Raw genomic sequence first — 11007 nt, 5'->3', positions numbered from 1 at the left:
GATGCCACCACCAGGCACACCCTGTGCCACACTGCGTCTTGTTGCTGGTGGTAAATTAGCCTCTAAGAAATGAAATGACACGAAGGGAGCAGTTCATCCACTTGATGTGACTCTACCAGGCTCTGCCCACAGCCGACACCGTGCCGGGAATGGCCGCGGCTCTCAGGAAAGGTTTCATCACTTGGAACACGCCCGCGTCTCTCAGGAGCACAACCACATGGATCCGGCTGCAAGGGGGATGCACCTGAGACTGGTTCGGAGTGGCAGCAGTGACAGGACACACGGGGGCAGAAGCCGGATGAGAAAAACAGGTGATTTCTGCCACATTTTACCACTCTTTGCTCAGTGGGGTTTGGGTCCCTGCACGGATGTGTTTCCTGATGTGAAGAGCTGCATTGTTGCATTTAAGCCGCATCCTTCCTGGAGGCTGGCGGGGGCCTGGCTGCTTGCCTGGGGGAGTTTGCCAGCCGCTGGAAATGACTGGAAAAATTTATAAAACAAGAAGCCTGTCCCTCCTGCTGAGCTTCTCAGTATGTTGATGTCTCCTGTGGGATTCAGAGGCCGGGACTGTGTGTCTGGTGGGCTATGCAACCCCCAGCATCCTGCTGCTCTTCGGTGGTACCGGTGATGGGGGACAGGTATGTGACAGGGATGTGACGCCAAGCCCAGGGTGATGCCTGCAGAAGGGCCGGGACTCACTGTTGCTTTTGTGTCTCTGTCTCTCATCCCATCCCTTTGCCCCCCTGAATCCTGACTCAAGACCTAACTGAGCTCTGGGCAGCAATTTCCCTGCACGCCCTGCCCTGCCGTGATCCCAGGGGAATGTTTCCTTCCCAGGGCGAGGGCTGAGCACGCCACTGCCCTCTGGGGCTTTGCTGACCCATGTCGAGGTGAACTGCTGTGGGCAAAAACTAATCCCCAGTTAAGGTGTTTTTGTTGACTTTCCTCCTCTGGCTCCAACTTCTGAGTTATTTTCCTCAAGAAAAAAAAAAAAAAAAAGAAAAAAAAAAAAGAAAAAAAAAAGATCCCAGTCTTGCCCCTCCTCAGACAGCAGCAGAACCAGTTTGAAAAATATATTTGCACATAGTTATGGGGCATTGTCCAAATAATCATAGTGGGAGAGTATCAGTTACCCTCTGGGGATAGCTCCTGTTGGAGGGGTGAGGAAAGTAGAGGAGGGAGAAGAGGAAGGTTGTCCTTCACTCCTTCACTTTTCCTTGGTTACAGTCCTGGTCCTGGTGGAACAGGAAAGCCCAGCGGCTTTCTAAAGCCCCAGCCCTTCATGCAGAGCCTCATAAAGCTCTACCTGCTCCCCAGACAGCTCCAGCAACAGTGGCATGCCGGAGTATCCAGATGGATAACTCATTTTCTGCTTGCATGGCCAAGATGGTTACAAGGATCCATTTCCAGGGAAACCAAGGCATAGAGGAGGTAGAAAGGTGAGGGCCTGCCTCAAGAGTCCCCCGTGCCTGATCCGTGGGAGGTGAGATCCCAAATGACATCAAAAAGTTTCAAACAACATTGGCTGCAGCAGGACATGCTGCCCAAGCTCCTGACCCTCCAGCAGGGACAGCCAGTGAAACATTGGGATGTACTCAGCCCATCCTCTGCCCCCACTGCCTCCGCCTCTCCAGGGCAGTGGGAGGGATGGCTGCTCCCTCATTACTCATTAACACCTTAAGCACTCATGGGCGGCTGGGACAAGGTCCTTGTGCAGCCTCCCCGGCCCTGCTGAGTCCTGCGGGTGCCACTTCCACCCCTCTGTGTCCCTGAGAAGGAGCCACTGGCTCCAAATCCCCCTCACAGGGACAAGAGCTGGAGCTGGAGCTGCTGCTCCCTTTCACTTGCCTCAGGATATGGAAAAACCCAGCCATGAGCCCTCCTGGCCAGTGCTCAGGCAGCAGTGACCCTGTGAGCAATCGTTGGGGCACGAGGACTGATGCTGTGATGCTGAACATCAACACATCAACACTGATCTCTCTGGTCTGAAAATGAGCTTTACAAAAGGGTTCCCGGGACCTAAATGTCAAAAGGGAGGGCAAACAGACCCTTGCTTGGGTGTCTTGTATGTGGAGAAGGTGATGAACAAATATCAGTGGTTGCTCCCTTGTGCTTGGAAGGGATGGCTCTGTCACAGCATCTCAGGAGCATCACCTGTGCCTGGAGCAGGGGTATCACCAAAATCAGGTGTCCATCAGCTCTGCTTCAAAGGCACCTTCAGGCCTGACCCTGCCACATCATCCCCTGCCAGCTCCATGGCACAAGCTGCTGGTCACTTGTTGCAATGGCTGCCAGGACACCAGGGCTGTTTGTGCATAGGCATGCACACAGACACAGGGACAGACAGACACATGGACACACACACAGACACTCTCCAGAGAATTTGTGGCAGGAATGGCTTTTCCTTGTGGTGCCACAGGGTGGGAGCCAGCACTCAGATATGCAGGAGCTCCTGGCACCTGATCCCATGGAGCTCCCGAGGCCCCTGGGGGTGGATGGAGCCTTCAGGCTTCCCCGTCATCTCTGCCCCAGCTGGGCACATGCCCACACTCCACTCCACCTCATTTTCTTCCTCTTTTTCCTCTTTTTCCTCCTCCTCCTTCTCCAGCTCCACTGCCACTGCCAGCTCTTACCTGGAGAAACTGAGGCAGGAGGTGAAGCAATCCAGGTTGTTCCCAAGGTGCCAGCAGCATCCAACCCCTCAGACCCAGGCAAAAGTCCCCAAGTGCCATCCCCACTCAGCTATAGCCACTTCACCTTCACTTGGCAACCTCCTGACCCATGAAGGGACCACCGAGCAAGGGCAGGAACAGGCACACGGTGCCATCACCCTCACAGCCAGGATCAGTCCTTGGAAGTGTTCCCAGCTCTGGCAATGAATCACACGTTCCCCCTGAGGTCAGATTGCAGCTCCTGTGCATGGAGTGCTGGATTTGGCACAGCTCCATGGCTGGACCCCCCCTTGCCCTCCGCAAATATCCGCGATGAGCCCAGGGCATGGGGATGGTGGCAGTGCCCAGGTTCAGCCCTGCCAGCTCCTGGTGGTGCTGTGGTCTGGGCAGGTTAGGCACACCCTGGTGCTACCATAGCCTCTGGCCAAGGAGGCCTCAAAGCTGGGCAAGCCTTGGTGGTTTGTCACACCCGTCCCTGAAGATCATGGGGGGACAGCATGGGGACAGAGCCATCACGCTGCTGTGGCAGTGCCAGGGCAGTGGTGCCATGATGATGGTGTCAGGGTGGCAAGGACACGGTGCCAGCTCTGTCCCTGACCTCGGGGCAGATCTGCCATGCATGATGGTAAGGAAAAATCTACCAGGAAGAGAGATGGCAGCACCAGGTCACCGAAGGGGAGGAAGCAGAGTGACCCCCAGCTGCTCTTTGCTCCCCACACTCCCCCACGCTGGGGACACCACGGTGGTGTGGCATGGCAGTGACCAGAGATGCTGCCATTTCTTCTAACAACCAGGACATTTTGTCTCTCCAACACTCCCCAGCCTTTGGCTTTCCCCTCCAGCAGTGTTACCGATAACTCCCTGTTTACTGGAGCAAAGTCCACTCTGGTTCACACACACCAACATCTCTCCACACCCGCCAGACCCAGTGTGTGCCCGTGGCCCATCAGGCTCTGCTGAGCACGTCAGGGTCCAGCAGCTGACACCCGAGCTGCCCGTTGCCAGGTTATATCCACAAAACAGCCCCGTGCCGGGGCCGGGAATGAGGTATCCTCTTACGGAGCGGAGAGCAGCTGAGCCCTTTCAATCCCCACCCTTGGCAGCTCATCAGATAAAGCCCAACCAGGGCTCAGAAGCACCGGTGCCATCGGCCCCTCCATCCCCTACAAGGGTTTGTTGGACCCAACCCACCCGACCCACAGGTTTCTCCCCCCCCTTGGCAGTTTCAACTCCTGATAGATATTTATACACACAACTTGGGTGAAATAACAGCATTCCTCTTCTATTGAGTCAAAAGTCACAGTGCAAAGAGAAGTGCTTGATGGAAAAAAAAAAAGAGGGAGGAAAAAAAAAAGGTGGGTTGTGCTGAAAAAAGCAACAGGATCAAAAAAAAACCCAACCAAACAAACAAAAAGAAAAAAAACAAAACCCAAAGAAAAAAAACCCCACAACCCACACCCAAATCTCCCTTTTCCTTTTAACGCTCTGCTCCCAGGAGATGGACAAACACAGGGATTTTCACCCTGATTCTATCAGGCTGGTGTTGAGCAAGGCATGGGCAAGGTAACAGTGAGGGTGACTCAGGGATGGGAACAGGGTGGCATTGGGTGATGTTGTAAACTGTGGTGAGCGTTGCTGGGTGATCTGGGGGCACGTAAGCTGGCAACTTCCTGAGCCACAAGTGCCAGCTTCCTGAGCCACCACAGCAGGATCAGGCCCCGTAGAGGTAGGCTGGATTGGCTCCAACACCATGGGTGATGGCCATGCCACCCCCCTGGGGCTGTTGCACCCATGTCAACATGGCAATAGGTCTAAAATTTGTATTTTATATAAATGGATGCTAATAATATAACTGCTGAAGGGCCAGGTTAGGGCGTCGTAGGATGGGGAGGATGGGGACTGGTACTGGGGGAGGTAGAGCTGTGAGGATGAAGGGGAAGGAAGGACAGCATCCCCATATCACCATCCCCATCCAGGGAGGGAGATGTGGGTGGAAGGGGAAGCAGAGGCTGCTCACTGTCATTACTGGAGTGTTTGCAGGGCATCTGAGTTACTCCCCTGAGTTACTGGTGTTTAATACATTTATATGTTTTAATAAATGCCAGTGCCCAGCCCAGCACCCTGCTCTATGGGCAGGATGAGGCTGCATCCTTTGGCAGCCATGTGCTGAATCCTCCAGCACTTCCCCTTCCAGCCACTCTCATACGAGGTGAACCCACACAGCCCTAGGGGACACCCCAATGTCCCCATCCCTGCTCCCTGTACCCTTCTCAGGCCCCTGGCAGGGTGAGACCCCGCAATTCCTGATGAGGACCCTCTCAGAGCTGCTGGAAGGGGCTGATTTCAGGAAAACCCCCAGCATAAATCACGGGTGGGAAGAGCTGGAGCTGGAAGGGGGGCTGCGGGGGGGCGGGCTGGCTGCGGCCAGCCCCTGCGGCTGCCTCTGCTGGGGATGGGCGGCTTGGCCTTCCCCGCCCTCCTCCTCCTCCTCCCGGGGCGGAGGGAGGCAGCTGGCACTGCAGGCGGTGGCAGGGCGAAGCGGCTGCTCGGGGGGAGTCTGATTTCCAGCCACGTTTATTAATAACCCCCCCTCCGCCCCATGCTAAGCCCATGTGCAGCGCAGAGCCGGAGGCGCTGGGCTCCAGGGGAGGAAGGTAAGAGCCCATTCGGAGGGAGCAGAGAAGGGGCTGAGGGGGAAGTGTAGGATTTGTGGCGTGGTGGGGGGCAAGGAGGCTTCCAAAGCGTGGGGAGCAGGGCTGGGGTGGAAGGGTCTGAGACTCAGCATCCAGGGAGCATCCCCGGTCCCTGAGGAGAGATCGGGTGGAGGACACAGCCTCCCCGGCGTGCCCAGGAGCGCTGGGGGGCTCTGGGATGAAGGGTACTGGGTAGGAACAAGCCCCCCACTCCCCGCTGCCTAGGCAGGACAACCGTCCTCCCCCTCCTACCCCACAGGGGCAAAGCAGAGCCCAGAACTTTGAAAAAATAAGTGCTGGAGGAGGAGGGCAAGGAAAAGGAAAGCAGAGCCCTTTCCTCACTTTTTTTTTTCAGGCGTTGCCCCTCTCCAGCCGACCGGCCGTTGGGTCCGAGGCTGCGATGTGTCAGCGCTGCCCAAAACTACCTTATTAGGAGAGAAACCATCGGTGAAAATCACTTCTTTCCTTAAAGCCGTTGCTGAGAGCCGAGGGCTGCCCGTGGGTGACAGCCTGCCTCATTCCTTGGGCAATGACGAGACATGAGCTCAGCGGCGGGGCCGGGAGGTGAGAGCATCCTCACCCACCATCCCGGCTCCTCGAAGAGAGAGGGAAATCCCCGTGTGTCCCCGAGGGTTGATTCTCTCCACCAGACCGCAAATAGCAGCCGGGAGAATGTAAGACAGGAGGATTTGGTGGTGGCAGCTGCAGGGACCGGGCTGGGTACAATGCCGGGAGCGGATGACTCTGCAAAGCTCGGATCCTGCTGCAGGAGCTGCTGCTCGCTCGAGCGCTCTTTATTGGGTGTTCTCCTCCATCTCGGCCACCCCGGAGACTGCCTGCGCTTCAGCAGCACATTCCCTTGCCGTGAGGTTATGCCACATTGCTAAAATCCCGGCAAGTTTTCCTGGGAGTGCCAAGGTGTGTGACCCCCCCCGGGGGACAGGGTTGTGGCACAGGCACAGCAGCTCTGCACCCCTCGCGACAGTGCCACTGAGGGGGGATCATCTGTGACACAGTGGGCAGTTCCTGTTGGCACTGGGGTAGCTATGGGGTTTAGGATCTCTGTTTGCATACCTTGCTCTTCAACTGCTGCAGTCAGTTACTTCAAGAGGATTTTCTTCCCTTGTCCCATCCTCTCACAGGATCATCTCTCATCCTCTTATCCTCTTCCCTGCAATCCTCTCACAGGATGAGAACTGTTACACTCATTGCTTTGGTTCACCTGTCCTCTCCTCTCCTTTCCAGGGACCTGATGGCAGAGCCTGAGGCCCCTCCAGAACTACTGGATGAATCCAGAGGATCCTCAGCCCCACAAGGAGATACAGCAGGTGCTGCTTCACATCCAGACCCTTTGATCAGCCCCTTAGACCCAGATGTGGGTGCAGGGGTGACACCACAAAGCCTAGACACCTGCCAGGAGCTGCAGGCAGACAGCAGGGATGCTTCCTTGGAGCTAAACACAGAAGACACCCATCTGGATGAGGATACATCCAGGGCCAAGTTCCCGCTGGACATGGATGCAGATAGAGTAGAGAACCCACTAGGTGGGGATGGGGCAGGGATCCCACTGGATGTTGAAGCAGGGGGGATTCCACTGTACATGGAGACAGATGGGGCAGGCATCCCAGCTGATGTGGGTGCAGAGGGGGCAGGGATCCCACTGGACATGGAGGCAGAGGGGACAGGCAGTCCCCTGGATGGGGACGGTGAGGAGCATTGGTGCCTCACGCTTGAAGAGCTGGGTGACTATTTCCAGGAGTGCATTGAAGCTGTCGAGCAGCTGGAGAAAGAAAGAGACAGCTTGATCATGGAGCTCTCCCAGCTGCGGGAGCCAGCACTGCAGGAGATCCACCATGCCCACCAGGAGATCCAGGCAGCCTGCCGGCTGCTGGCCAAGGTGGAGCTGGAGAGGGACAACCTGAAGGATGAGATCCGGCAGATCAAGCAGAAGCTCTTCAAAGTGACAAAGGAATGCGTGGCTTGCCAGTACCAGCTGGAGAGCCGGCAGCATGACCTCTCCCAGCACGCAGCTTACCGAGGTGAGCTGGAGAGCCAGGCTGGGCAGCTCTCCGGAGAGCTCTCCCGGCTGAAGGAGACCTGTGAGAAGGAGAAGGAGGTTTTGAAGCAACGTCTGGAGACTCCGCCGTGTCGGCAGGATAACCTGTACCTGCAGGAGAGCCGCCGGCTCTCCATGGAGTTCGAGAACTTCGTGGCAGAGAGCAGAAGGGGGCTGGAGGATCACTACGAACCTCAGCTGCTGAGGCTGCTGGAGAGACGCGAGGCAGGGGCCAAAGCACTGCAGGAGATGAAGGGGGAGATCCAGGGGATGAAGGAAGCTCTGAGGCCCTTGCAGGGAGAGGTCAGCCGGCTGCGGCTGCAGAACCGGAGCCTGGAGGAGCAGATTGTCCTCGTCAAGCAGAAGAGGGATGAAGAGGTCGGGCAGTACCGGGTATGCACCAGGCTGGGCACCCCTCACACCTTTGGTTTTAGTCGTTCCTTGCAGCTGGTGGAATGTGGATGTTGAAGGTTTTGCTCTTGGGGACAAAGGGAGGAGCAGGGTGGAGGGTAAGTAGGTGTAATATCTCCTGCTGGTTGAAACCAAAAGCATCAACTGCCCTGGCACAGGCTGGGCGAAGAACCAGAGAGACCTGAGGTCCCAGGGATGTGGTGGGGGAGAGCTCACACAGTGAGCTTCTGGTAAAAAAAGGTTTTTCCTGATTATTTTCTTACATGGTTTTGACCTTCCCCACTGGAAATGCCCCCCCTTCCCATTGCCAGGAAGGGTCTCACCTCCTATGCACACAGCCCAGGGGCTGGGCTGCCCCCTGAGGGTTATTTCTGGCTGCTTTCAGGCACATCCCCCCTCCCAGCACCCTGTCCCTAGGGATGAGGCAATTCAATATCTCCAAGAGCACGTTTGGCAAAGAGGCTCCACAATTAAATCTCCCCCATTTCAACACTCCCTGTTCTCAGCTCACAGTCACTGCCTCCTCCCAGCCTGGCTCACAGCAGTTTCTAGAAGCACCCATGACTCGGCTCCTCATGGACCTCAGGGTCTGCTTTCCCTTGGGGAACAGGACTTTAGGGCATCCCTGATGTGCCTGCACATTTTCTTTTGCCCAGATTCCTTGTTTATCTTCTTGGCTCATGGGTTTAGGCAGCTCTGACAGCTTCTCAAAGCACACACAAAGCAGTCTAGGGGACAAAAGCCAAGGAAAAAAAAACCCAAACCTAAGAACCCAACACAGCCCAAGCTCCTACCTTTCTAAAGGAAAAAACAGAACTCTTTTTGCAGATTTTTTTTTGAGATGGCAAATGACCAACCATCAGTGTGGCTGCAGTTTGTCCAGACCAACACCAGCAACAGACAAATCTCACCATGAGAACATGGACACTGAGGCAGCATTCCTCCCCCAGCTCATCCACTCATCTTCTTCCTTCCCAGGAACAGGTTGAGGAGTTGGAAGATAGGCTGAAGGAACTGAAGAATGGGGTTCAGCTCCAGCAGCGCAAGAATCAGGAGCTGGAGGAGCTGAGGATCAGCCTCCACCGGGAGCTCTCTATCTACAAGTCCGTTTGAGTCCATCTGTGTCCATCCCTGCAGCAGCAAGGGGCTGGGAGGAGAAGGGTGGTGGAGATGCCAGGCTGATGGCTACACAACTATGGGGCACCAGGGGCTTTTGCTCCTGGTCCCTGAGCATGTGACTGATGTGTGACCAAGAGGCCTGGTGGGACAGCACAGTGGGAACTCCAGACCCTTTGCCATCCAGCACACAGGGTTTGGTGGGCATTGGTGTACAGGAGGAGGGGAGGGTGCTTTCCAAGAACCCAGCACTGTAACTTCAAGTGCCAGTTCCCTTAGGAATATATGGAAAGGAGCCAAGGTCTAGGTTTAGGAAAAAGCTTTGTGGATGCTCTTAAATTGGAGAATTATCTTCTGCTTATCACAGTCTACTGCTGGGTTCACACTGGTTTTTTTTAAACTCCAGAAAATGTCGATAAGCTTGTGGGCTGCTCTACTCATCTAGGCTTGTGCTGTGAGGTGTTAACTCCAGTCTCAGCTGAACACACCATTTTCTGCAGCTTCAGTTACTTTAGCATTCTTTTTTCCACTTCTCCACCCAAACCTCCCATCCCCTACCACATTTTCCTTTTGTCCAGCTAAGACTTTAGCACAGCAAGGTCAGAGGAAGAGCTCTGTTTCAGCCTCTCACCCCACCAGCCCTTTAAAGATGTATTAACAAGACCAACTACACTTACCATTCAGACCAGATGCCACCAACCCCAGGGCTTTGCTGCTTGGGGTCTTTCTAAATCACATCTCAATCACAGACCAGTATTGAAGCCTGGGTGCTGCAGCATGGCCTCTGAACTCCCTGCAATCTCCAACTTACCACTCCTGGAAGCAATAGCGGCTCCTCAGATGTCAGGACACCTCATTACATTTCACATTTGCACCAGGGACTTCAGAGTTAAGCACAGGTCCAAGCTGCCTCTCCTGTGGCTCACACCAAAAATTGCATTCCCTTCTGTTGGAGCTGCTTTGTTTGCCAAGGGCTCTGCAAGGGCTGGGCCAGGTCTGCACACTCACAAGACCATGTCCCCAGCCAGCTGAAGTGTTTCCCAATTGCTTTTGCTCCATACTGTGAAACCAAAGAATGTGGGTTGTTGGGGTTTTTTTCAGAAATAGCATGTCCACCTTCTCCACTTGATGAAAATATTCACTGGTCTAAATTTATTTTCTACCCATACAGGGGCTGCTTGGAAGTCTACGGCCACCTTTGCAAATCAGAAGAAAAAACAGAGCAGGACTCTTAAGTTTTCCTCAGTGTAGCAAAAGGGAAGGACAGAGGCACCCACAGGGGATATCTCCTCTTGCTGCTTATCCTACCTGCTGTACAGCAGCTCCTGAAGTCAGGAATACCATTCGCTTGCTGGTGTGGAGTTCTCCAGGTGCTGCTGTTAATCGTGTAGCAAAACTGTTTTGTTGGTTTTTTGGTTTTGGTTTGGTTTTTTTTGTTTTTTTTTTTTTTTCCCCACAGAGGAGCAATGAAAATACTTGCACTGAACAAGGGACATATGAAACATGACAAATGTAAGTTTTGCTGTTTGGAAAAATGTATCTTGTCTTGTTCCCTGGGTGGATCTTATCAGCCAGCACAGGAAGAATTGTTCTGGAAGCCAGTGGCAGGGGTGTTGGGTTTTAAAAGTTTACATGCAAGAGAAACTTCATCCTTTTAACAGGATTTTCTTTTGTATTTCAAGGGTCTCTGCTGTATTGTGACACACTCCACCATGGGCCACAGAAACTAGGTTGTGGAGAAAAGGTTTCCACTTTATTTAGTCTCACACTGAAAATAAAAGTCAGTTTAAGGATCCTTTTAATTCTCAAAGCTGCATCTAAGAGAAAATAAACGTGTGTGTGTCAAACCAAGGTACCTGTAAGGAATCCAACTGCCCATGCTGTAGACTATTAAACAATATAGTTCTGTGGTAAGGCCTAAAAACCGCCCCAAAAGCCAGCCAGCAGCAGGCTTAGGGGGAGGGTACAGTGCCAGTGACTGCCTGGGGACACCAAGCACTCATTTAACCACATTACAAAAAATGCAAAAAACCCCCCAAAACACCAAACCACCAGAAAC

General features: G+C 54.2%; 1 protein-coding gene across 3 annotated transcripts; it reads left to right on the top strand.

Annotated features, from left to right (window-relative positions):
* The first annotated feature begins 5160 nt into the window (after window positions 1-5160).
* SYNC (syncoilin, intermediate filament protein) lies at window positions 5161-10799 on the top strand. 3 transcript variants are annotated; one of them, XM_071767731.1, is made up of 4 exons: window positions 5161-5326; window positions 6611-7814; window positions 8811-8935; window positions 10120-10799. In XM_071767731.1, exons 1-4 carry the CDS (start codon window positions 5283-5285, stop codon window positions 10181-10183), a joined length of 1437 nt encoding a protein of 478 aa, XP_071623832.1. In that variant the 5' UTR covers window positions 5161-5282; the 3' UTR covers window positions 10184-10799. The 3 variants fall into 3 exon arrangements, with proteins under 3 accessions (XP_071623832.1, XP_071623830.1, XP_071623831.1); XM_071767729.1 differs by lacking the exon at window positions 5161-5326 and adding an exon at window positions 5747-5929 and having other exon boundaries at window positions 10120-10326; XM_071767730.1 differs by lacking the exon at window positions 5161-5326 and adding an exon at window positions 6155-6283 and having other exon boundaries at window positions 10120-10326.
* The last annotated feature ends 208 nt before the right edge of the window (window positions 10800-11007 follow it).

This window comes from Heliangelus exortis, chromosome 24 (assembly GCF_036169615.1).
Source record: "Heliangelus exortis chromosome 24, bHelExo1.hap1, whole genome shotgun sequence".
Classification (NCBI taxonomy): Eukaryota; Metazoa; Chordata; class Aves; order Apodiformes; family Trochilidae; genus Heliangelus; species Heliangelus exortis.
Note: the sequence above shows the minus strand (reverse complement) of the source record. Positions and strands in the feature narration are given on the sequence as shown.